General features: G+C 61.5%; 3 protein-coding genes across 3 annotated transcripts; all 3 read right to left on the minus strand.

Moving 5' to 3' along the window:
• Positions 1-23: 23 nt before the first annotated feature.
• LOC142362826 (pre-mRNA-splicing factor ATP-dependent RNA helicase PRP16-like) lies at positions 24-9751 on the minus strand. Its single transcript, XM_075433506.1, has 26 exons — positions 9320-9751; positions 8617-8804; positions 8355-8459; positions 7759-7924; positions 7526-7644; positions 7304-7380; positions 6975-7130; positions 6595-6756; positions 6402-6509; positions 5408-5520; positions 5167-5304; positions 4725-4911; positions 4447-4632; positions 3856-3996; positions 3580-3690; positions 3389-3505; positions 3032-3139; positions 2801-2913; positions 2065-2273; positions 1833-1987; positions 1595-1750; positions 1385-1519; positions 1180-1305; positions 684-779; positions 406-527; positions 24-260 (listed from the first exon to the last, which is right to left on the minus strand). The coding sequence occupies exons 1-26, from the start codon at positions 9658-9660 to the stop codon at positions 176-178; spliced, it is 3720 nt and encodes a 1239-aa protein (XP_075289621.1). The 5' UTR covers positions 9661-9751; the 3' UTR covers positions 24-175.
• A 1866-nt stretch (positions 9752-11617) lies between these two features.
• On the minus strand, positions 11618-21360 carry LOC142362837 (pre-mRNA-splicing factor ATP-dependent RNA helicase PRP16). The gene is made up of 26 exons (XM_075433547.1): positions 20937-21360; positions 20234-20421; positions 19972-20076; positions 19378-19543; positions 19145-19263; positions 18923-18999; positions 18594-18749; positions 18214-18375; positions 18021-18128; positions 17027-17139; positions 16786-16923; positions 16344-16530; positions 16066-16251; positions 15475-15615; positions 15199-15309; positions 15008-15124; positions 14651-14758; positions 14420-14532; positions 13684-13892; positions 13452-13606; positions 13214-13369; positions 13004-13138; positions 12799-12924; positions 12303-12398; positions 12025-12146; positions 11618-11879 (listed from the first exon to the last, which is right to left on the minus strand). The coding sequence occupies exons 1-26, from the start codon at positions 21266-21268 to the stop codon at positions 11795-11797; spliced, it is 3711 nt and encodes a 1236-aa protein (XP_075289662.1). The 5' UTR covers positions 21269-21360; the 3' UTR covers positions 11618-11794.
• Positions 21361-21862: 502 nt separating this feature from the next.
• Positions 21863-23872, minus strand: LOC104330249 (haptoglobin-like). The gene is made up of 5 exons (XM_075434128.1): positions 23766-23872; positions 23379-23440; positions 23105-23206; positions 22813-22887; positions 21863-22667 (listed from the first exon to the last, which is right to left on the minus strand). Exons 1-5 carry the CDS (start codon positions 23768-23770, stop codon positions 21904-21906), a joined length of 1008 nt encoding a protein of 335 aa, XP_075290243.1. The 5' UTR covers positions 23771-23872; the 3' UTR covers positions 21863-21903.
• Between the last annotated feature and the right edge of the window lie 726 nt (positions 23873-24598).

The raw sequence follows: 24598 nt of genomic DNA on the forward strand, positions 1-24598 counted from the left end.
TTACAAAAATAAAATTCTTTCTGTTTTGTAGCAAAATTAGGGCCAAGCACCATGGCCTTCCTGGGTCCGCTGTAGAGCACCTCATGGAGTAGAGTGACCAGGGGAGCTGGGCACTCTCCGAAGACTCGGCCGCTGGTGGAAGTCTTCAAGCCTCGAAGCAACGGGCACTGCCTTCTTAGAGGCCAAAGCGGGCTGGGGTGTGTCGTGGTGTCAGGCGCTCCCCCTGCTCCTTGCGCCCAGGGGTGTAGATTTTAGTAGATCTGCCAGGAAAGGACAAGGGTGATGCCTGGAATACGCAACCTTTCCCTGCACCAGAACACCCGCGGGGAAGCTGGGATCCTCCCCGCAGCTCCCTGCGCCTGCTCTCAAGCAGACAACCCCTGGGCAGGCGGGGCCAGCACCTACCTCGCGCTGCCCAGCGGGTTACGGCGCTCCTGCTCTTCCCGGCGAGCACGCAGCTGCTCCTCAGCCAAAGCCATCTCTTCCTCCATGGCAGACACCTCCTCCTTGGCACGGCGGCGGTTCTCCTGGAGCAAGGCAGCAGCAGGTCAGGGACAGGCAGAGGGCTGGCCAGCAGCAGACTCTCTGCAGGCCCTCCACGTGAAAACACAAACACGCGCTACACTAGAACACACGTGCAGTGAGCCCGCTGTCTGCCAGCTCGGCCTGGACAGGAGACTGACCTGGCGTGACTTGCCAGCGTGTTTGATGCTGTAGAACATGGGGCCCAGCTCTGCCAGCCACTCTCCATCCACAGCAGTGACACACTGCATGTATTCCTGCAGGGACAGAAGGAAAAACCAGGGGAGCAGGATGGCTTTCTCAGCACCTGGGCACCATTTTCAGAGCCACGGCAGCTCCCTCCCTCCCCCACTTGCTGATGGCACTTCTCGGCCTGGGACTATGCCCCTTCCAGACAATTCCTCCTGCCCTCAGAAGCTGCCACGGGCTGGGCTTGGGGAGACCACAAAAAAGTTCAAGTACGTCTCACCTAGGCCAGGAAAAAGTATTGGGAAAGGGACAAACAAAGACTCTGCAGATGACACAGACATGCCTAGCTGGTACAGAAGAGAAAGGCTGAGAACTGCTCTTCTGACAGATCCTGGCGTCACAGCAACGCCCTTCCACCTCCCTCAGAGCGCTCCTCACCCCTCCTGCCAGCCCTCGGCTCACGCTCACCTTGGTGGTCATGACCAGCTCGTGATACACGATGTAGTCTGGTGTGTAGCCCATGCCAAACAGAGAGCTCGTGGGGTGCAGGTGGCAGGGCATGCCTGTGCGGATGTTCACGTACTCCCCGATGCCCTGCCAAGAGAAGCGTGCTTAGCCCACCTGTTCCTAGACAGGGCCTCGCAGCCCCCAGGCCAGCACAGACGCCTCTCACCTTCAGCTTTGCAGCTTGATGGAAATACGCAGCACAGATGCACTTCCTGACAACATCCCAGTCCGTACCACAGGATGCCAGGCTCATCCGCTGCTGCACCATAATGTCCTTGAGCTGGGCACGCACCTCCCGCACCTGCAAAGACCCGTGGCAGTCGGATCCGTCCCCGCCATCAGGCTCCCTCCCCCAGCCTCGCCGCCACAGCCTCACCTTCCGCATGGCCTTGGCATGGATGAAGTGCTGGTTGCACCACAGCGTAGAATAGCTGTTGTTCTTCCACTGCAGGTAAACATTCAGGTAACTCAAGTGATCGCTCTCTGGAACAGCAAATTTCTCCCGCACTTGGTCGCTCTCCTCCTCTCGGCCCTGAAGGGCGAGCAAAGAACACAGGTTAGTCAAAGGGCAGGGCAGGGGAAGGCCCCAAACTGCTGAAAGAGCAAACCGGTACCTTAGGCCGATAAAAGATGGCAGGCACAGACAACATGGAGACAATCAGCAAGATCTCAGAGCTGCAACCCATGTCGCAGGAGACAATGAGCATTTTGGAGAGCGCGGGATCCAGTGGGAACTCCACCATGAGGCGTCCTGTTGCGGTCAGACCACCTGCAGAACAGCACAGGGATCAGCAGCTGGGCAGGTCCCAGTTCCACGGGCTGACACCTCGCCCCCGCAGCAGATACCTGTGTTATCCAGGGCCCCCAGGATCCACAGCTGGTACATGGAGTTCAGCATGTTGTCCTCGGGGGGCGGATCCATGAAGTGGAACTGCAGCAGGTCCTGCACACCCAGGGACTTGAGCAAAAGCACCACGTTGGCAAGGTTGGTGCGCTGGATCTCGGGCACCGTGGTTGTCAGCAGCTCGTTCTTGTAGGCGCTCTGGGTGTAGAGCCTGGGGAACAGATGCCAAGAGCGTGCTCCTCCTCCCGTTCCGAGCACTGCTCCTGGCTGACTCACCAGCCGTTCGTTGCCCAACGCAGCCAAGCACGGCACGGGGCAGCAACTGCACACGCAGCCAGCCCAGTCCGCAGGAGCCCGGGGAGGAACCTCTGCCCTGGCCGAAGCGTGGCCTCCCCAGCACGTCAGGGTGCCATACAGCCTCTCCAGCACGGCCCTTCCCTGGGCGCAGACCAGTCTCAAAGCAAAGCCTTGAGAAAGCTGCCTTTGGCTTGGCTGTTGTCCTGACAGCGTCAAGGGTGCAACGGCCACGAGTGAAGACAGGCAAGGGAAGAAACTGCAGCGTATCCTTTCCTCCGCAGAGGCACTGGGTCCAAACGAGAAGGCCTCAAGGCCTGCGTACTGCCCTCACCACCCCAAGAAGTTCAAGACAACAAACAGCTCCAGTGAGGAAAAAGATAAATATAACCTGATGCCAAGGTGCAGACACCACAGAAACGGGAACACCGGTGACGTGCCTACCTGAAGCAGTGGCCTGGGCCCGTTCGGCCAGCTCGGCCCGCCCTCTGATTGGCATTGGCTTGGCTGATGGGGTAGATCTGCAGTGCATCCATGCCGATACGGGGGTTGAAAACCTGCAGGGCACAAGAAGAGCAGACTGAAGGAAGAGGAAGGCTGGGTCGCTACAACAGAACTCCCTCAACCCAACCCCAGAGATCACAGACATAAACAGCAGAGGGAATCCTGGCTTACCTTCAACTTGCAGTAGCCAGAGTCAATCACAAACATGATGCCGTCCACCGTCAGTGAGGTCTCTGCAATGTTGGTGGCAACAATGCACTTCCTGACCCCATCCGGAGCCTGCAAGCACACCGCACATCAGTCAGATCCCCGGGCAAGGGCCTCTGCACTGCTGAGGAAGAGCGCAGAGCAGCAACAGAGACCCCAGAGAGACAGGGGTGACTCCTGAGAAGCTGAGGGGACACACGCTTTCCCTCGCCCTCCACATGCAATACAAAAGGCACGCCTGCACCTCTCACTCCTGCTCAGTCGTCTTCCCTGCACTAGTTTCCCTTGTCCCCACTCCCACCACAGAGCACACGTCAGCACCTTCTGGAAGATCTTGGCCTGCAGGTCCGACGGTAGCTGAGAATAGATAGGCAGCACAGCAAGAGCAGGCGCCTTCTCCAGCTCCTCAAGGTGCTCCACAATTTGCTCTGAGGTCACCTAGACACAAGGAGGGGTATAAATGTAACACTAAAACAACAAGGGGTAAGACAGTGCCTGCCCTTCCAGCTCACCTCTATGTCCTCCTGGCCAGGCATGAAGACGAGGATGTCTCCGGGAGCACCAGACAAATGGACCTGCAGGGCTTGTTTCACCGCAGCCTCCACGTAGTCCTCCTGGGGGGTCTGAAAGGCACAGCCCGGGTTACAGATGCCAGCAATCTCACCTGCCCTGTCCTGTGCACAAGAGTGCAGCACAGCACAGCTGCTCCTCCTCTGTCCTTTCTCTCCACCGCAGACTACAGTACACCCAGGTCACAACAGAACTTCCCTCTGCAACGTTAACCGTACCTTGCTGAAAAGAATATCGACGGGGAAAGTGCGCCCGGGAATGTGGAAAACAGGAACGTTCCCGAAGAAGGAGGCAAATTTCTCGGCATCCATGGTGGCCGAGGTGACAATCAGCTTCAGGTCCGAGCGTCGGGCCACCACCTAGAAAGCAGACAAAAGGAACAATAAGGAAGGGGCATCTGCGCAGGGCTGCAGACTGCTTCTGTTACTACTGAGACAACAGCACAGGACAGAGCTCCTGCTGTACTCTAGAGGCACTGGCCACCAGTGCCAGGGAACGCAGACGCTGTACGAGCTGTGCAGTTCAGCAGACCAGCCGACCTCAGTCCAGGAAGCCTCAAGCCAGCAAAGGTCTCTGTACCTAGAGTTTCTGACAGTCAGCCAGCAAGCCTCAGGCAGAACTTAGGCACCAGGGAAGATTCAGTTCCCCAGAACCAGGGACCAGGAGGCTGGAGCAGCAAGCGCAGAGACATGGCACCTCTCCTTCCCTCTCCCAGGCCTGGGAGGGAAGCGTTGTCCCTGCCAATCCTCTGCTTTAAGCCCAGCTCGTGTTCCCTGCGCTGCTGCCCTCTCGTCCAGGCTCACACGCACCTCCCGAAGCAGGCCAAAGAGCACGTCCGTATTGAGCGAGCGCTCGTGGGCCTCATCCATGATGACAGCACTGTAGTTGTCCAGGTCAGCCTCTCGCAGCGACTCGCGAAGCAGGATCCCGTCTGTCATGTACTTGATCACTGTGCTCTCAGACGTGCAGTCCTCAAAGCGGATGGCATAGCCCACCTGGGAGGGCACAGAGATTCCAGCCGGTATTCCCACAGCCCCAGGCACTCACCGCCATCAGGCAACACCCCTGCACCCGCTGCCAGGCTCACCTCCTCTCCCAGGCGCACCCCCATCTCTTCACTGACCCGCTTGGCAACCGACATGGCCGCCACTCTGCGGGGCTGGGTGCAGCCGATCATGCCATAGTCTGTGTAGCCATCCTCGTGGAGGTACTGCGTCAGCTGCGTCGTCTTCCCGCTCCCCGTCTCCCCCACCACAATCACAATGCTGTTGTCTCTGCAGAAAGGCAAAAAATCATTTCTTCATACACCACGAAGAAGGGCTTTTGCGTTCACAGCCCCGGCTGGCCACCCAAGCGTTGTCCTGCTGGGGCAGGAGAGCTGCCACCGACCGCACAAAGCGACGGGCTTTGTTTCCTGAGGGTACAGCTTCTGAAGGGGCCAGGTATCTCGGAGAATTTCTCAGTCAGGTTCCTGAGATGTAGGCCAGTGCCCTGGGGATGCTCTACGGCTGGCTCCCTAGCAGCCATACCTGAGGATGGAGAGCAGCTCCTGCCGCACAGCAAAGATGGGCAGATACTGTCTCTGCTCCAGGATGGATTTCTTCTTGGCGAACTCGCTGCTGGCTTCGCTTTTTTCTTTCACGTGTTCGGCAAACTTCTGCTCAGCCCTAAGGAAACAGCAGAAGTCCTGAAACCGCCTCTCCACACACCTTGCTACGCCTACAACCCCCGTCACTGCCTGAGCAGGACCAATTCAAAGGAAGTTCCTACTTGTAATCCACTTTGCCATCTTCTGCCACCATCTCGTCCTTTTCCTCCTCTTTCTTGATCCCCATAATGTCTCCCAGCTTCGTGCCTGCCAGCTCCCAGTGCTTATGCTGAGCCTGGAAGGACAGAGAGCAGTGTAACTTTGCCACAGCAAGCACCGACAAATCTTTCTTCTCCAGTCTTTAGTGTATTAGCCCCACAATTCCCCAGTGCTACGACGCAGAATGCACTACCAACCCCGTTCCTACATCAAGTCCCCCACTTCCAAGTGAACCGGAGCAGAGCTTTGAGACACTGGTCTGGATACAGAGACTACAGGCACAGGACGACCAACCGCCTCTGAAAAAAACGGTTCCAGCTGCCGATCCTTCCACTAAATTTGAACTTAGATCTACACGAATCTGAACCAGAGGTGATCTTCCTGCCCTTGGCAGGTGGTCACAGGCCTCTCTCCCACCTTCCTGTTTGATCTCGCCTCTGACAGCAGTTTAGCTTCTGCCTTCATTCCGCTCGTAGCATACGTAGCTCAAATCCACTCAGTTTCAATTTACAAGGAACACATCTGTGCTTTCCCCACAGCTACCACAGAAGCTTTAGAGAAAGTCCCTAGAAAACACCCCCAAAAACTACAAAAACCTCTTTTGCTGAGACACAACAAGATACGTTCTGCCACCGCACTGACTGCTGACTGTCCTAAGCTACCTTGCGCTCTTCCACCTGCTCTCCCCTCCCATGGTCCCAAAGTCCTTTGCATCAGAGTCCTCTGCACAAGCGCACAGTGATTCATGTCCCAGGCAGTGCCCAAGGAAATCACATCACAGCAGCTGCTTACGAGACCACGCAACGAGCTCGGCTGCCAGGATTTCCCCGCTCACAACAATAGGAATGCCTTAGCCTGATCACCGCCACAGCCTCTGTTCTGCAACGTCCAGACAAATGCTGTGGGGCACTACGCAGCACGTACAGTGGGACAGTAAGCCAAAAGGTCGCAGCATACCCTCTTACGCTCCTTTTGCTCCCTGTGCTTGCGCACCAGTTGGCTGCCTTTCCGGGCTATGATGGCCAAATCCGAGGTGGCATCCTTGACAGGGATGACTGGCTCTGGCTAGAGGAAAGAAGCACTGCGTCAGCACAGGGAGCTCGCACTCGCAGGGCTCCCTGCCGTCAGTCCCGCCAGCCACAGCCTCTACCTGCTTGGTGAAGACAATCCTTCCATCTAGGAAAGGGGGCACCAGGTTGTGCACCAACAGATGCACTTTGGCTGAGTTGTCCTCCTCAAAATCTTCGCCCACTTCAATCCGATGAACCACGCCACTGGTCAGCATGCGATTTGTCTCCCAGCGCTCGTTATCCTGCAGGAAACAACCTATCAGAAAATACATAGAAGCCCCACGGAAAGCCCAAAAGATGACACCAGGAGACTGAGCTCAGGTCTGGGCCGGGCACTGACAACAGGATGAAACGGAGGGCTCTAGCCTCCAGTAACCGGAAGCAACAGGGTGTCTCGAGGGGCAGCAAAACGAGCAGCGCCCGCACGTTCGGAGCAGCCGACCCCGCACCTCGCCCCCACCTCATTGATCTGCCGCCGCTGTGCCGAGATGCGCTTCTGCCTCTGCTTGTGCAAGTGCTGCTCCCGCTTCTTCACGTACTCCTCGGAGGAGGAGGCCAAGGGGTTGTGAAACTCGTCGTAGCCCTCGTCCATCATGTACCAGTCCCGGTCAGCTTGCTAGGGGGGGAGAGGGCTGCCCTGAGCTCCGCCAGCCCTCATCCCGCTGGGGCCAGGACCTCCCGCTGCCCCCCATCCCGCTGACTAGTGGTGGCCCCGCGGCCTGCCCAGCCCAGCCCGGCAGCCCCCAGCCCGCCACCTAACCCGCTCCTTGCCCGCCTTCGAGCTCTCACCCGCTGGTCATCCTCCCACTGCTGTCGCTCCTCCTCCGTCTCAAAGGCAATGCCCTCCTCCCCGTCCGCACGCTGCCCTGGGGGCGGGGGGTGAGCTGCTCAGTCCGGACACCGGCCTGGCTGCCGGTCCAGAGGAAACCCCGCAGAGCCTGACCCTGCGCGGCGCAGGGGAGGGGGATTCCGCCACTGCCCAGCCTGGGCAGCTCAGCCCGAGCTCCTCACCTCTCCCTCTGGACAGCCGTGGCGTGGCCCCCAGGTGTCTGCGGTCATCAGCCCACTCGTTGTATTTGTACGACGGGGTGGGCAACGGCGTCTTGTCCGCGTACCTGCTCCTCACAGACCTGAAGAAACAGCGCGAGGGAGGAACCGGTGGGCACAGTCAGGCGCTGCTCTTACACACACCCTCCCCTTTCTGCAGCAAAAACGCTCACAGGCGCAGCCCCCGGCACTGATACCTGTCCCGGTCTCTCCGGTCCGTGTCCCGCAGCGACGATGCCCGGTGGCTGCGCTCTGAGTCCCGGTAGGAAGGCGTGGGCGAGGGAGATTCCCACTGTGAGCGGCGGGCACTGCTGGAGCCACCATCATCTTCCTCCCAGCCGGAGCGAGACGGAGTAGCTGCATCTAGCAGAGCAGAGGAGGTTTGACACCCAGTGTTCAAACAGTGACCGCCAGCACCTGGAGCCGCCGTACACCTTCCAGCAAGGAGCATGGAGAGAGGGTACCACCCATCTGCCCTCCCTCAAAGAGAGGGTGCCGACCCAGCGATTCCAGGGAAAACTGCCAAAGGACCCCATCTCTGTCACACTGACCCAGAACAGATCCCGCTACGCAGAGACCAGCCAGACTTTCACACACAGGGCTGGCAAAGTGCTCCCAGACCCCGCTCAAACTAGGAGTTTGACACTTGCCCTAACCACAAACCCTCAAAGCTACAGGCTTTTCTACCCACATGCATCCTGAAAAAAAAACAGGAAGAAACAAAGAAAAAAAAAAAAGACCAAGCCCCTTTCTGTCAGCTCTCACACGAGAACTCCGCAGGTCCCACTCCTACCTTTGGGCCGATGCCTGGGGCTCTCCGGTTCGCTCCTCCTGCTGCTCCGCTCTGAAGAACCATCTCTCTCTGATCTGCTGCTGTGACGACTCCGGTCCCGCTCCTCTGTGAAAAGAACATGAGGTCAGGCGCCCAGCGCACAAATGGGCTTCCCGAGTCTGCTGCACAAAACACCACGAGCATCAGCTAAGGACTGCAAACAGGCTGAGGGACCAGCCCCAAGCCTACGCAGGAAGAGTCACAAAGGGCTCTGAGCAGTTACCTCGGTCCCGTTTACGACCGTGGTCCCGATCACTACCGCGTTCCTTCTTTCGCTCCTTCTCCTCCTTGGAGGAGGCAAAGACACCGTGCTCCCGACGCTCCCTCTCCCGCTGCCGGCTGCGTTCCCAGAACTCCTCGCTGACACCCCCTGTGTAGGAAGGCGTTTCCACGTGGACAGAGCGGTAATGCCTGGAAAAGCAGAGCAGAGAGAAGAAAAGCTCAGCAGTGCTGAGGAACAGCTGGCCTTTGACTCGCCCCACACAAGCCTAGTTCCCCGCGCTGCCACAGCAGAAGCTCACGGTTACAGGCGCTCTCTCCACCCTTCGCTAACCGCCCACCAGCCCTGCCGATGCTCTCAGAGGCGCGCACCCCTGAGCTGGCCTCGGCCTCCAGGCACGCCGAAGCAGATGCCCTCACAAGGGGGTGGCTGCTGCCTGCAGGCCCGCCAGCACCCAAACGCGCTCCTGCCCGCACGCCTCAGGGAGGGCACCGGGGAACGAGCCCTTCTCAGACTCCGCAGCCCAACACCAGTGCCCCACAGCCCTTCCCTGAGGAGACCTCCAGGCCTCCCCACCACCCAGGAGGCCCCGGCCCTGGCTGTATCCCCACAGACGCGGCCCACACCCACGCTCCTTCCCCCGCGGCGGACGCAGCGGCTGCAAAGCCCTCGGTGCCAGCACCGGGAGCCCCCAGGCTGACCCCACCTGTCCCTGCGGCCGCTCCGGCTGCTCCGATCGCTCTCCTCCTCCTCCTCCTCCTCCTCCTCCTCCTCGGGGCTGCCCGCCTCGTCGCGGCCCTCCTCCCAGTCCTTGTAGGAGGAGACCCGGGACCGCTTCCCGCCGGCGGCCGCCTCGTCCTCCCGCTCCCGCCGCTTCCGAGCCGCCAACACGTCCAGGCCCAGCAAGGAGGCCCGCGGGGCCGGCGCCTTGAAGACGTGCTGCTCGGCGGCGGCGCTCCGGCCCCGCAGGACCAGGCCGCCGGCCTCCTCCTCCGGGCCCGTCCCCGCCAGCCGGTGCAGCCACTCCTCGCTCGCCTCCGCCGCCATCGCCGCCGGGCGCCCGGCCGTCAGCGGGAGGGTGGGCGCCGGAGCCCTGCCCCGGGCCCGCTCCCGCACCCCTCCTCCCCGCCCGCCAACCTCCCTGCCGTTGCCTCGGCAACCGTTAGCCCGCTAACTCAGCGGTGCGTCGGCGCCGCCACGCCCACCCCACAGTGCTCCGCGGGAGGAGCCGCTCTAGCCACGCGCACCATAGACGCGCCAGCCACAACCTATCGGCCTGGCGGCCACCATAGAGTACAGGGCGTGCTGCCGGGCTCTCGGCGGACTTCCGGCCTAGGGGAACGGGAGGGGGTCACGTGGCCACGGGAGGACTTCCGGCCGTGGAGGGCGCGGCTGGAGCAGAGCGGGGTTCCGGGAGGAGACGCGGGGACACCCCCGGGGACAGCCCGGACGGGGAGGAGGGGGAGAGCCGCCGGACCACCCCACGGACGGGGGAGCAGGGGGAGAGCCCCCCGCACCCCCCCGGAAGGGGAGGGCAGTACCCCCCCCCCCCCCCGCCAGGCCCTGCGGACCAGGCCCTGCAGAGACCCCACGGGCACCCCCGCCCAGGCCCGGCCGCTCGCACGCGCTCCCCCCAGCACGCCCGGACAGACAGACGAAGAGAGAACAGAGCCCTGCAGCAAAGCCTGTGCTGCAGGAGCGGGCAGCGAGCTGGGCTCAGCAGCAGGACAGAGGGCACGGACCGCGCTCTGCCAGGAACCGGCACCAGCACAGCCATGCAGCCCCCGCTAACGCATCTCCTTCTCTGCAGATGCGGGCAGGGCAGGAGCGGAGCCAGGGCCTGCAGCACAGCCTGGCTCAGCTGCAGGAGGAGCTGGGAACAAGCCGGGCCTGGGAGCAGTGATGGCTGCAGCAGCTCAGCAGAGTCAACAAGACCATCAGAGCCCTGCAGTGAGAAATGGCCTCCAACAGAAAGCACCTGGCAGAGGCGTGGCAGCAGGTGAGGGCAGGGATGGGACAGCCCCAAGACACAGCCAGCCACCACGCAGCCCTCAGTGCCAGAGCAGCAGAGCGCTGCAGAGAGCCCTTCCCAGCTGCCAGAGCCCCAGCCTGCCCCCGGCTCAGCCAGCCACCCTCCCTGCCCCACAGCTTCGCATGCAGGCGCAGGACATGGCAGCCCTGCAGGCAGAGCTGGCCCAAGCCCAGCAAGAGCAAGCCAAGCAGCAGGAGAAGACTGCAGCCTACGAGGAGCAGAGGCAGCAGATTTACTGGGAGCTGAGGAAGCTGCAGGGGTCCCAGGAGCAGAGCGAGCAGCGGGTAAGCGTGTCCCCAGCCTTCCCACAGCGCACCGGAGCTGTGCTCGGGTGCTCTCTCTCCCATCGCCTCTCTGTGCCACTGGCAGGTCCAGGCCGTCCAGGACAGGCTGCAGGAGCTGAGCAGCCTAGACCAGCACTGGCAGCAGCTACAGCGGGACAGAGAGCGAGCTCTGGCTGTGCCAGAAGAGGAGCTGGTTGGTTGCAAGGTGGATCTGGCTTTCCTCAGGGAAGAGCTCAGCAGGGCCACGGCCCAGGTGCAGGACAGGAACAGGCAGCACCACAGCCCAAGGGCAGGAGCACGGCCGGGCCCCTAGCACCAGGGAATGACAGATGCTGGCCCAGAGGCAGGGCAGAGGTGGAGAGGACAGGGCAGGGACAGTGTGCTGCAGATCCCAGGCCACCGAGGGAGGAGGCTGTGGGTCTGGCAGCAGCAGGGCTGAACATCATCTTCTCCCTAAACTAGCCCTCAGGGACAGCTGGGCGCCAGCCAGGCCACGGGTGCTGGGAGAGCTGCTGGGACAGACCGTCTTCATCCTCTAGGGCAGGGTAATTCTGTGCTTTGTCCCGGGCTCTACAGGGGAACCACCTGACAGTACCAGCCCTGCATGAATCTGCACGCCTGCCTCCACCCAGCACTCGCCTCCAGGACAAGCAGCAGCGCAAAACGTAGCAAGGATTCGGCTGACAACTTTTAAAAAAATAAAATTCTTTCTGTTTTGTAGCAAAATTAGGGCCAAGCACCATGGCCTTCCTGGGTCCGCTGTAGAGCACCTCATGGAGTAGAGTGACCAGGGGAGCTGGGCACTCTCCGAAGACTCGGCCGCTGGTGGAAGTCTTCAAGCCTCGAAGCAACGGGCACTGCCTTCTTAGAGGCCAAAGCGGGCTGGGGTGTGTCGTGGTGTCAGGCGCTCCCCCTGCTCCTTGCGCCCAGGGGTGTAGATTTTAGTAGATCTGCCAGGAAAGGACAAGGGTGATGCCTGGAATACGCAACCTTTCCCTGCACCAGAACACCCGCGGGGAAGCTGGGATCCTCCCCGCAGCTCCCTGCGCCTGCTCTCAAGCAGACAACCCCTGGGCAGGCAGGGCCAGCACCTACCTCGCGCTGCCCAGCGGGTTACGGCGCTCCTGCTCTTCCCGGCGAGCACGCAGCTGCTCCTCAGCCAAAGCCATCTCTTCCTCCATGGCAGACACCTCCTCCTTGGCACGGCGGCGGTTCTCCTGGAGCAAGGCAGCAGCAGGTCAGGGACAGGCAGAGGGCTGGCCAGCAGCAGACTCTCTGCAGGCCCTCCACGTGAAAACACAAACACGCACTGCACTAGAACACACGTGCAGTGAGCCCGCTGTCTGCCAGCTCGGCCTGGACAGGAGACTGACCTGGCGTGACTTGCCAGCGTGTTTGATGCTGTAGAACATGGGGCCCAGCTCTGCCAGCCACTCTCCATCCACAGCAGTGACACACTGCATGTATTCCTGCAGGGACAGAAGGAAAAACCAGGGGAGCAGGATGGCTTTCTCAGCACCTGGGCACCATTTTCAGAGCCACGGCAGCTCCCTCCCTCCCCCACTTGCTGATGGCACTTCTCGGCCCGGGACTATGCCCCTTCCAGACAATTCCTCCTGCCCTCAGAAGCTGCCACGGGCTGGGCTTGGGGAGACCACAAAGAAGTTCAAGTATGTCTCACCTAGGCCAGGAAAAAGTATTGGGAAAGGGACAAACAAAGACTCTGCAGATGACACAGACATGCCTAGCTGGTACAGAAGAGAAAGGCTGAGAACTGCTCTTCTGACAGATCCTGGCGTCACAGCAACGCCCTTCCACCTCCCTCAGAGCGCTCCTCACCCCTCCTGCCAGCCCTCGGCTCACGCTCACCTTGGTGGTCATGACCAGCTCGTGATACACGATGTAGTCTGGTGTGTAGCCCATGCCAAACAGAGAGCTCGTGGGGTGCAGGTGGCAGGGCATGCCTGTGCGGATGTTCACGTACTCCCCGATGCCCTGCCAAGAGAAGCGTGCTTAGCCCACCTGTTCCTAGACAGGGCCTCGCAGCCCCCAGGCCAGCACAGACGCCTCTCACCTTCAGCTTTGCAGCTTGATGGAAATACGCAGCACAGATGCACTTCCTGACAACATCCCAGTCCGTACCACAGGATGCCAGGCTCATCCGCTGCTGCACCATAATGTCCTTGAGCTGGGCACGCACCTCCCGCACCTGCAAAGACCCGTGGCAGTCGGATCCGTCCCCGCCATCAGGCTCCCTCCCCCAGCCTCGCCGCCACAGCCTCACCTTCCGCATGGCCTTGGCATGGATGAAGTGCTGGTTGCACCACAGCGTAGAATAGCTGTTGTTCTTCCACTGCAGGTAAACATTCAGGTAACTCAAGTGATCGCTCTCTGGAACAGCAAATTTCTCCCGCACTTGGTCGCTCTCCTCCTCTCGGCCCTGAAGGGCGAGCAAAGAACACAGGTTAGTCAAAGGGCAGGGCAGGGGAAGGCCCCAAACTGCTGAAAGAGCAAACCGGTACCTTAGGCCGATAAAAGATGGCAGGCACAGACAACATGGAGACAATCAGCAAGATCTCAGAGCTGCAACCCATGTCGCAGGAGACAATGAGCATTTTGGAGAGCGCGGGATCCAGTGGGAACTCCACCATGAGGCGTCCTGTTGCGGTCAGACCACCTGCAGAACAGCACAGGGATCAGCAGCTGGGCAGGTCCCAGTTCCACGGGCTGACACCTCGCCCCCGCAGCAGATACCTGTGTTATCCAGGGCCCCCAGGATCCACAGCTGGTACATGGAGTTCAGCATGTTGTCCTCGGGGGGCGGATCCATGAAGTGGAACTGCAGCAGGTCCTGCACACCCAGGGACTTGAGCAAAAGCACCACGTTGGCAAGGTTGGTGCGCTGGATCTCGGGCACCGTGGTTGTCAGCAGCTCGTTCTTGTAGGCGCTCTGGGTGTAGAGCCTGGGGAACAGATGCCAAGAGCGTGCTCCTCCTCCCGTTCCGAGCACTGCTCCTGGCTGACTCACCAGCCGTTCGTTGCCCAACGCAGCCAAGCACGGCACGGGGCAGCAACTGCACACGCAGCCAGCCCAGTCCGCAGGAGCCCGGGGAGGAACCTCTGCCCTGGCCGAAGCGTGGCCTCCCCAGCACGTCAGGGTGCCATACAGCCTCTCCAGCACGGCCCTTCCCTGGGCGCAGACCAGTCTCAAAGCAAAGCCTTGAGAAAGCTGCCTTTGGCTTGGCTGTTGTCCTGACAGCGTCAAGGGTGCAACGGCCACGAGTGAAGACAGGCAAGGGAAGAAACTGCAGCGTATCCTTTCCTCCGCAGAGGCACTGGGTCCAAACGAGAAGGCCTCAAGGCCTGCGTACTGCCCTCACCACCCCAAGAAGTTCAAGACAACAAACAGCTCCAGTGAGGAAAAAGATAAATATAACCTGATGCCAAGGTGCAGACACCACAGAAACGGGAACACCGGTGACGTGCCTACCTGAAGCAGTGGCCTGGGCCCGTTCGGCCAGCTCGGCCCGCCCTCTGATTGGCATTGGCTTGGCTGATGGGGTAGATCTGCAGTGCATCCATGCCGATACGGGGGTTGAAAACCTGCAGGGCACAAGAAGAGCAGACTGAAGGAAGAGGAAGGCTGGGTCGCTACAACAGAACTCCCTCAACCCAACCCCAGAGATCACAGACATAAACAGCAGAGGGAATCCTGGCTTACCTTCAACTTGCAGTAGCCAGAGTCAATCACAAACATGATGCCGTCCACCGTCAGTGAGGTCTCTGCAATGTTGGTGGCAACAATGCACTTCCTGACCCCATCCGGAGCCTGCAAGCACACCGCACATCAGTCAGATCCCCGGGCAAGGGCCTCTGCACTGCTGAGGAAGAGCGCAGAGCAGCAACAGAGACCCCAGAGAGACAGGGGTGACTCCTGAGAAGCTGAGGGGACACACGCTTTCCCTCGCCCTCCACATGCAATACAAAAGGCACGCCTGCACCTCTCACTCCTGCTCAGTCGTCTTCCCTGCACTAGTTTCCCTTGTCCCCACTCCCACCACAGAGCACACGTCAGCACCTTCTGGAAGATCTTGGCCTGCAGGTCCGACGGTAGCTGAGAATAGATAGGCAGCACAGCAAGAGCAGGCGCCTTCTCCAGCTCCTCAAGGTGCTCCACAATTTGCTCTGAGGTCACCTAGACACAAGGAGGGGTATAAATGTAACACTAAAACAACAAGGGGTAAGACAGTGCCTGCCCTTCCAGCTCACCTCTATGTCCTCCTGGCCAGGCATGAAGACGAGGATGTCTCCGGGAGCACCAGACAAATGGACCTGCAGGGCTTGTTTCACCGCAGCCTCCACGTAGTCCTCCTGGGGGGTCTGAAAGGCACAGCCCGGGTTACAGATGCCAGCAATCTCACCTGCCCTGTCCTGTGCACAAGAGTGCAGCACAGCACAGCTGCTCCTCCTCTGTCCTTTCTCTCCACCGCAGACTACAGTACACCCAGGTCACAACAGAACTTCCCTCTGCAACGTTAACCGTACCTTGCTGAAAAGAATATCGACGGGGAAAGTGCGCCCGGGAATGTGGAAAACAGGAACGTTCCCGAAGAAGGAGGCAAATTTCTCGGCATCCATGGTGGCCGAGGTGACAATCAGCTTCAGGTCCGAGCGTCGGGCCACCACCTAGAAAGCAGACAAAAGGAACAATAAGGAAGGGGCATCTGCGCAGGGCTGCAGACTGCTTCTGTTACTACTGAGACAACAGCACAGGACAGAGCTCCTGCTGTACTCTAGAGGCACTGGCCACCAGTGCCAGGGAACGCAGACGCTGTACGAGCTGTGCAGTTCAGCAGACCAGCCGACCTCAGTCCAGGAAGCCTCAAGCCAGCAAAGGTCTCTGTACCTAGAGTTTCTGACAGTCAGCCAGCAAGCCTCAGGCAGAACTTAGGCACCAGGGAAGATTCAGTTCCCCAGAACCAGGGACCAGGAGGCTGGAGCAGCAAGCGCAGAGACATGGCACCTCTCCTTCCCTCTCCCAGGCCTGGGAGGGAAGCGTTGTCCCTGCCAATCCTCTGCTTTAAGCCCAGCTCGTGTTCCCTGCGCTGCTGCCCTCTCGTCCAGGCTCACACGCACCTCCCGAAGCAGGCCAAAGAGCACGTCCGTATTGAGCGAGCGCTCGTGGGCCTCATCCATGATGATAGCACTGTAGTTGTCCAGGTCAGCCTCTCGCAGCGACTCGCGAAGCAGGATCCCGTCTGTCATGTACTTGATCACTGTGCTCTCAGACGTGCAGTCCTCAAAGCGGATGGCATAGCCCACCTGGGAGGGCACAGAGATTCCAGCCGGTATTCCCACAGCCCCAGGCACTCACCGCCATCAGGCAGCACCCCTGCACCCGCTGCCAGGCTCACCTCCTCTCCCAGGCGCACCCCCATCTCTTCACTGACCCGCTTGGCAACCGACATGGCCGCCACTCTGCGGGGCTGGGTGCAGCCGATCATGCCATAGTCTGTGTAGCCATCCTCGTGGAGGTACTGCGTCAGCTGCGTCGTCTTCCCGCTCCCCGTCTCCCCCACCACAATCACAATGCTGTTGTCTCTGCAGAAAGGCAAAAAATCATTTCTTCATACACCACGAAGAAGGGCTTTTGCATTCACAGCCCCGGCTGGCCACCCAAGCGTTGTCCTGCTGGGGCAGGAGAGCTGCCACCGACCGCACAAAGCGACGGGCTTTGTTTCCTGAGGGTACAGCTTCTGAAGGGGCCGGGTATCTCGGAGAATTTCTCAGTCAGGTTCCTGAGATGTAGGCCAGTGCCCTGGGGATGCTCTACGGCTGGCTCCCTAGCAGCCATACCTGAGGATGGAGAGCAGCTCCTGCCGCACAGCAAAGATGGGCAGATACTGTCTCTGCTCCAGGATGGATTTCTTCTTGGCGAACTCGCTGCTGGCTTCGCTTTTTTCTTTCACGTGTTCGGCAAACTTCTGCTCAGCCCTAAGGAAACAGCAGAAGTCCTGAAACCGCCTCTCCACACACCTTGCTACGCCTACAACCCCCGTCACTGCCTGAGCAGGACCAATTCAAAGGAAGTTCCTACTTGTAATCCACTTTGCCATCTTCTGCCACCATCTTGTCCTTTTCCTCCTCTTTCTTGATCCCCATAATGTCTCCCAGCTTCGTGCCTGCCAGCTCCCAGTGCTTATGCTGAGCCTGGAAGGACAGAGAGCAGTGTAACTTTGCCACAGCAAGCACTGACAAATCTTTCTTCTCCAGTCTTTAGTGCATTAGCCCCACAATTCCCCAGTGCTACGACGCAGAACGCACTACCAACCCCGTTCCTACATCAAGTCCCCCACTTCCAAGTGAACCGGAGCAGAGCTTTGAGACGCTGGTCTGGATACAGAGACTACAGGCACAGGACGACCAACCGCCTCTGAAAAAAACGGTTCCAGCTGCCGATCCTTCCACTAAATTTGAACTTAGATCTACACGAATCTGAACCAGAGGTGATCTTCCTGCCCTTGGCAGGTGGTCACAGGCCTCTCTCCCACCTTCCTGTTTGATCTCGCCTCTGACAGCAGTTTAGCTTCTGCCTTCATTCCGCTCGTAGCATACGTAGCTCAAATCCACTCAGTTTCAATTTACAAGGAACACATCTGTGCTTTCCCCACAGCTACCACAGAAGCTTTAGAGAAAGTCCCTAGAAAACACCCCCAAAAACTACAAAAACCTCTTTTGCTGAGACACAACAAGATACGTTCTGCCACCGCACTGACTGCTGACTGTCCTAAGCTACCTTGCACTCTTCCACCTGCTCTCTCCTCCCATGATCCCAAAGTCCTTTGCATCAGAGTCCTCTGCACAAGCGCACAGTGATTCATGTCCCAGGCAGTGCCCAAGGAAATCACATCACAGCAGCTGCTTACGAGACCACGCAACGAGCTCGGCTGCCAGGATTTCCCCACTCACAACAATAGGAATGCCTTAGCCTGATCACCGCCACAGCCTCTGTTCTGCAACGTCCAGACAAATGCTGTGGGGCACTACGCAGCACGTACAGTGGGACAGTAAGCCAAAAGGTCGCAGCATACCCTCTTACGCTCCTTTTGCTCCCTGTGCTTGCGCACCAGTTGGCTGCCTTTCCGGGCTATGATGGCCAAATCCGAGGTGGCATCCTTGACAGGGATGACTGGCTCTGGCTAGAGGAAAGAAGCACTGCGTCAGCACAGGGAGCTCGCACTCGCAGGGCTCCCTGCCGTCAGTCCCGCCAGCCACAGCCTCTACCTGCTTGGTGAAGACAATCCTTCCATCTAGGAAAGGGGGCACCAGGTTGTGCACCAACAGATGCACTTTGGCTGAGTTGTCCTCCTCAAAATCTTCGCCCACTTCAATCCGATGAACCACGCCACTGGTCAGCATGCGATTTGTCTCCCAGCGCTCGTTATCCTGCAGGAAACAACCTATCAGAAAATACATAGAAGCCCCACGGAAAGCCCAAAAGATGACACCAGGAGACTGAGCTCAGGTCTGGGCCGGGCACTGACAACAGGATGAAACGGAGGGCTCTAGCCTCCAGTAACCGGAAGCAACAGGGTGTCTCGAGGGGCAGCAAAACGAGCAGCGCCCGCACGTTCGGAGCAGCCGACCCCGCACCTCGCCCCCACCTCATTGATCTGCCGCCGCTGTGCCGAGATGCGCTTCTGCCTCTGCTTGTGCAAGTGCTGCTCCCGCTTCTTCACGTACTCCTCGGAGGAGGAGGCCAAGGGGTTGTGAAACTCATCGTAGCCCTCGTCCATCATGTACCAGTCCCGGTCAGCTTGCTAGGGGGGGAGAGGGCTGCCCTGAGCTCCGCCAGCCCTCATCCCGCTGGGGCCAGGACCTCCCGCTGCCCCCCATCCCGCTGACTAGTGGTGGCCCCGCGGCCTGCCCAGCCCAGCCCGGCAGCCCCCAGCCCGCCACCTAACCCGCTCCTTGCCCGCCTTCGAGCTCTCACCCGCTGGTCATCCTCCCACTGCTGTCGCTCCTCCTCCGTCTCAAAGGCAATGCCCTCCTCCCCGTCCGCACGCTGCCCTGGGGGCGGGGGGTGAGCCGCTCAGTCCGGACACCGGCCTGGCTGCCGGTCCAGAGGAAACCCCGCAGAGCCTGACCCTGCGCGGCGCAGGGGAGGGGGATTCCGCCACTGCCCAGCCTGGGCAGCTCAGCCCGAGCTCCTCACCTCTCCCTCTGGACAGCCGTGGCGTGGCCCCCAGGTGTCTGCGGTCATCAGCCCACTCGTTGTATTTGTACGACGGGGTGGGCAACGGCGTCTTGTCCGCGTACCTGCTCCTCACAGACCTGAAGAAACAGCGCGAGGGAGGAACCGGTGGGCACAGTCAGGCGCTGCTCTTACACACACCCTCCCCTTTCTGCAGCAAAAACGCTCACAGGCGCAGCCCCCGGCACTGATACCTGTCCCGGTCTCTCCGGTCCGTGTCCCGCAGCGACGATGCCCGGTGGCTGCGCTCTGAGTCCCGGTAGGAAGGCGTGGGCGAGGGAGATTCCCACTGTGAGCGGCGGGCACTGCTGGAGCCACCATCATCTTCCTCCCAGCCGGAGCGAGACGGAGTAGCTGCATCTAGCAGAGCAGAGGAGGTTTGACACCCAGTGTTCAAACAGTGACCGCCAGCACCTGGAGCCGCCGTACACCTTCCAGCAAGGAGCATGGAGAGAGGGTACCACCCATCTGCCCTCCCTCAAAGAGAGGGTGCCGACCCAGCGATTCCAGGGAAAACTGCCAAAGGACCCCATCTCTGTCACACTGACCCAGAACAGATCCCGCTACGCAGAGACCAGCCAGACTTTCACACACAGGGCTGGCAAAGTGCTCCCAGACCCCGCTCAAACTAGGAGTTTGACACTTGCCCTAACCACAAACCCTCAAAGCTACAGGCTTTTCTACCCACATGCATCCTGAAAAAAAAACAGGAAGAAACAAAGAAAAAAAAAAGACCAAGCCCCTTTCTGTCAGCTCTCACACGAGAACTCCGCAGGTCCCACTCCTACCTTTGGGCCGATGCCTGGGGCTCTCCGGTTCGCTCCTCCTGCTGCTCCGCTCTGAAGAACCATCTCTCTCTGATCTGCTGCTGTGACGACTCCGGTCCCGCTCCTCTGTGAAAAGAACATGAGGTCAGGCGCCCAGCGCACAAATGGGCTTCCCGAGTCTGCTGCACAAAACACCACGAGCATCAGCTAAGGACTGCAAACAGGCTGAGGGACCAGCCCCAAGCCTACGCAGGAAGAGTCACAAAGGGCTCTGAGCAGTTACCTCGGTCCCGTTTACGACCGTGGTCCCGATCCCTACCGCGTTCCTTCTTTCGCTCCTTCTCCTCCTTGGAGGAGGCAAAGACACCGTGCTCCCGACGCTCCCTCTCCCGCTGCCGGCTGCGTTCCCAGAACTCCTCGCTGACACCCCCTGTGTAGGAAGGCGTTTCCACGTGCACAGAGCGGTAATGCCTGGAAAAGCAGAGCAGAGAGAAGAAAAGCTCAGCAGTGCTGAGGAACAGCTGGCCTTTGACTCGCCCCACACAAGCCTAGTTCCCCGCGCTGCCACAGCAGAAGCTCACGGTTACAGGCGCTCTCTCCACCCTTCGCTAACTGCCCACCAGCCCTGCCGATGCTCTCAGAGGCGCGCACCCCTGAGCTGGCCTCGGCCTCCAGGCACGCCGAAGCAGATGCCCTCACAAGGGGGTGGCTGCTGCCTGCAGGCCCGCCAGCACCCAAACGCGCTCCTGCCCGCACGCCTCAGGGAGGGCACCGGGGAACGAGCCCTTCTCAGACTCCGCAGCCCAACACCAGTGCCCCACAGCCTTTCCCTGAGGAGACCTCCAGGCCTCCCCACCACCCAGGAGGCCCCGGCCCTGGCTGTATCCCCACAGACGCGGCCCACACCCACGCTCCTTCCCCCGCGGCGGACGCAGCGGCTGCAAAGCCCTCGGTGCCAGCACCGGGACCCCCCAGGCTGACCCCACCTGTCCCTGCGGCCGCTCCGGCTGCTCCGATCGCTCTCCTCCTCCTCCTCCTCCTCCTCGGGGCTGCCCGCCTCGTCGCGGCCCTCCTCCCAGTCCTTGTAGGAGGAGACCCGGGACCGCTTCCCGCCGGCGGCCGCCTCGTCCTCCCGCTCCCGCCGCTTCCGAGCCGCCAACACGTCCAGGCCCAGCAAGGAGGCCCGCGGGGCCGGCGCCTTGAAGACGTGCTGCTCGGCGGCGGCGCTCCGGCCCCGCAGGACCAGGCCGCCGGCCTCCTCCTCCGGGCCCGTCCCCGCCAGCCGGTGCAGCCACTCCTCGCTCGCCTCCGCCGCCATCGCCGCCGGGCGCCCGGCCGTCAGCGGGAGGGTGGGCGCCGGAGCCCTGCCCCGGGCCCGCTCCCGCACCCCTCCTCCCCGCCCGCCAACCTCCCTGCCGTTGCCTCGGCAACCGTTAGCCCGCTAACTCAGCGGTGCGTCGGCGCCGCCACGCCCACCCCACAGTGCTCCGCGGGAGGAGCCGCTCTAGCCACGCGCACCATAGACGCGCCAGCCACAACCTATCGGCCTGGCGGCCACCATAGAGTACAGGGCGTGCTGCCGGGCTCTCGGCGGACTTCCGGCCTAGGGGAACGGGAGGGGGTCACGTGGCCACGGGAGGACTTCCGGCCGTGGAGGGCGCGGCTGGAGCAGAGCGGGGATCCGGGAGGAGATGCGGGGACACCCCCGGGGACAGCCCGGACGGGGAGCAGGGGGAGAGACTCCGGACCCCGCCGGAGGGGGAGGGCAGTACCCCCCCCCCCTCCCGCCAGGCCCTGCGGACCAGGCCCTGCAGAGACCCCACGGGCACCCCCGCCCAGGCCCGGCCGCTCGCACCCGCTCCCCCCCCGCACGCACGGACGGACGGACGGACGGACGGACGGAGCCTGCAACTGGGTGTGGAGTGGTTTTATTCCTCCCCCTCCGGCCCCGCCTCAGCCGGCCGCCACCGTCTCCTTGACCCAGGCAAGGACGCGCTGCACGTTCACGTACACGCCGTACATGGATGCCATGCAGGTCTTGTCGTAGCTGAGGATGCCGGCCGCGTACCAGGTGTTGTCATCGGAGTCATGCACGGCGAAGGCGCCGCCGGCATCCCCGTAGCACGTGTTCTCCTGCAGCTCGCTCATGCCCACGCAGAAGGTGTCATTGCTGAGGATGGGCTGCACCCAGTAGGAGTCATTCCGCGCCTCATAGTACTGCCTGCAATCCTTGTCCTTTGCCACCGGCAGCATCACGTACTTCAGCATGTCGGGAAAGGCAAAGGTGGCCCCGCGGCCCCAGCCGGAGATGTAACCCACCCGCCCCGACTGCACGTAGTTCTTCTGGGGCAGGCAGATGGGCATCACCTCCTCTCCGAGGAGCACCTTCTGCTTGAGCTTCAGCAGGGCCAGGTCCACAGTCTCTGGGTAGCCGGAGTGCAGCACCACGCGCTCAATGCTCAAGGCAGGCTGCTCTTTGCTGCCCAGGAAGAGCCGCAGAGTCGGGGCAATCTCCTCTGGCTTGGCGTTCTCACTGTGGTTCAGGTAGACATTCCTGCCCGTGGTCAGCAGCCACTGGTCGCTGATGAGCGTGGCTCCCACGGTGAGGTTGTGGCGCGTCACCATCCGGCCCTGCCAGGGGAAGCTGCCCTTCCCGGCCAGCAGGCCCCCGATGATGCGCTGCATCTGCTGGGGGGGGTTCTTCGGCTTCCCGCACACTGCCCAGGGCAGAGCAGGGCCCGGTGAGCGCTCCGAGGCCGGCAGCAGGCCTAGGGAGCAGCCCCTGCAGTACCTGGGGACAGACCGCTCGCAGCCCCCCAGCCCTGCCCCTCACAGCCCCAGCCCCTGCTGCTCCACTCTCACCTGGCTCACAGACGGGTGCCTCCTTGCCAGCTTCGGGGCTCACCCACGCGTGATCCTCGTCACACTTGTACGTGCCTTTGGAGGGAAACCCGTCAGCTCCCTGGCCCGCAGCCAGGGAGCCGCAGAGCTCCTTGTACCTCCCTAGGGCTTGGGGGAGCAGGGGTAGCTACTCGTACCCCCCAGGAAGGGAGAGGGTGGGCTGCATCACCCGGCAACGGGGCAGCCCCACGCATGCCCTGGAGCCGGGGACAAGCCCCGTCCCGGGGTGCCGTGCCTGTGCCGCATGCCTCACCATCACCAGCGCCGCGCAGCTGGTAGTGCGGGTCGCAGCGGTACTTGATCAGGTGCTCCACGTAGCCGTGTTCGATCTCCGCAGGCTTCGCGCAGCTCCACTCTGCGGGCAGAAGGTGCTCAGCTGGCCCAGGGGCCCAAGACGTCACCCCCACCTTCAGCGGGTCCCTCCCCACCCCGTGGCTTCCCGGCTCCACGCCTGCTCCCTGCTCCCTGCCAAGCTGCCCCTGGCTTCCTCTGAGCCCCGGCGCTCCCACCCTTGCCCGGGAAGGTACCGCTGGCAGCTGCAGTCTCCAGCACGGTCCAGGCCAGGCCAGCGATCAGCAGCGCTGCAGGTCTGCAGGGAGGAGAGGAGAGCACACTCAGCACAGTGCTCCCACCCCACTGGTCCCAGTCTGTGGGCTCCACCAGGACCAGGCTCGCGCCCTGTCCCCGGGGGTCCCTCTCTGGGAGGGCAGGGGGCTGGCCCCGCGCCCCGGGGCTGCCTGTCAGGCACAGCCTGGAGAAGAGCCCTGCACCAGACCCGGACCCTGCTGCTGTGGAGCAGGAGCTGAGGCCCAGCGCAGGTCCCGCCACAGCCCAGCCCAGGGCCAGCCCCTCAGCCAGGCGAGCAGGACGGGCACAGTGCCGAGAGCGTGCAGGGACGCATCAGTACTGCTCACCCCATGCTCGTAGCTCGCTCTCCCCACAGCAGCCTCCTCCTGCGGGTCGATGCTGTCCAGGGCTCCCTCCTCGTCCCTTTTATTGCCACCTCCCTCGCCCTGGTGCGGTCTCGTGTGCTCCAGACCTCCTGACCCTGCTGTACGCAGCAGCCAGCACCTTTCCCAGCAAGAGGAGCGCAAAAAGCCCCACCTGGCTCGCAGCCAGCCTGGCAGAGGCTCCGCGCAGCCTGCCAAGCCCCCACGGGAAGCCACCATGCCAAAGGTTTCCGGGATTTTGCAGCAACAAATACACAGGGAGGGACCTGGCTGCAGACGCTGCTGCCCCGGTTTGTGACACCGGCCGAGGTTCCAAGAAAACAGAGCCAGCCCCTGCCCCCAGCGACGCTGCCCTGTGCCACCACCTCGAGCAGTCCCCACGGGGGCAGCTCAGCCCGTCGCTGCCCCATCCCGCGCCCGGCTCTGCCCGCAGCCAGGGCACTCTGTGCCAGCCACCCCGCAGAGCGGGGGTGCAGCGGGGCTGGGTGCAGCCGGTGCCCTGGGCAGGACCAGCCCGGCCACAGAATCACAGAATGGTTGGGGTTGGCAGGGACCTCTGTGGGTCACCCAGCCCAACCCCCTGCCGAAGCAGGGTCACCCAGAGCAGGCTGCACAGGACCACGTCCAGGCGGGTCTTGAATATCTCCAGAGAAGGAGACTCCACAACCTCCCTGGGCAGCCTGGGCCAGGGCTCCGTCACCCTCAGAGGGAAGAAGTTCTTCCTCATGTTCAGATGGAGCTTCCTCTGCTTCAGTTTGTGCCCATTGCCCCTTGTCCTGTTGCTGGGCACCACTGGG

The sequence above is a fragment of the Opisthocomus hoazin genome, chromosome 12 (genome assembly GCF_030867145.1).
Source record: "Opisthocomus hoazin isolate bOpiHoa1 chromosome 12, bOpiHoa1.hap1, whole genome shotgun sequence".
Taxonomy (NCBI): Eukaryota; Metazoa; Chordata; class Aves; order Opisthocomiformes; family Opisthocomidae; genus Opisthocomus; species Opisthocomus hoazin.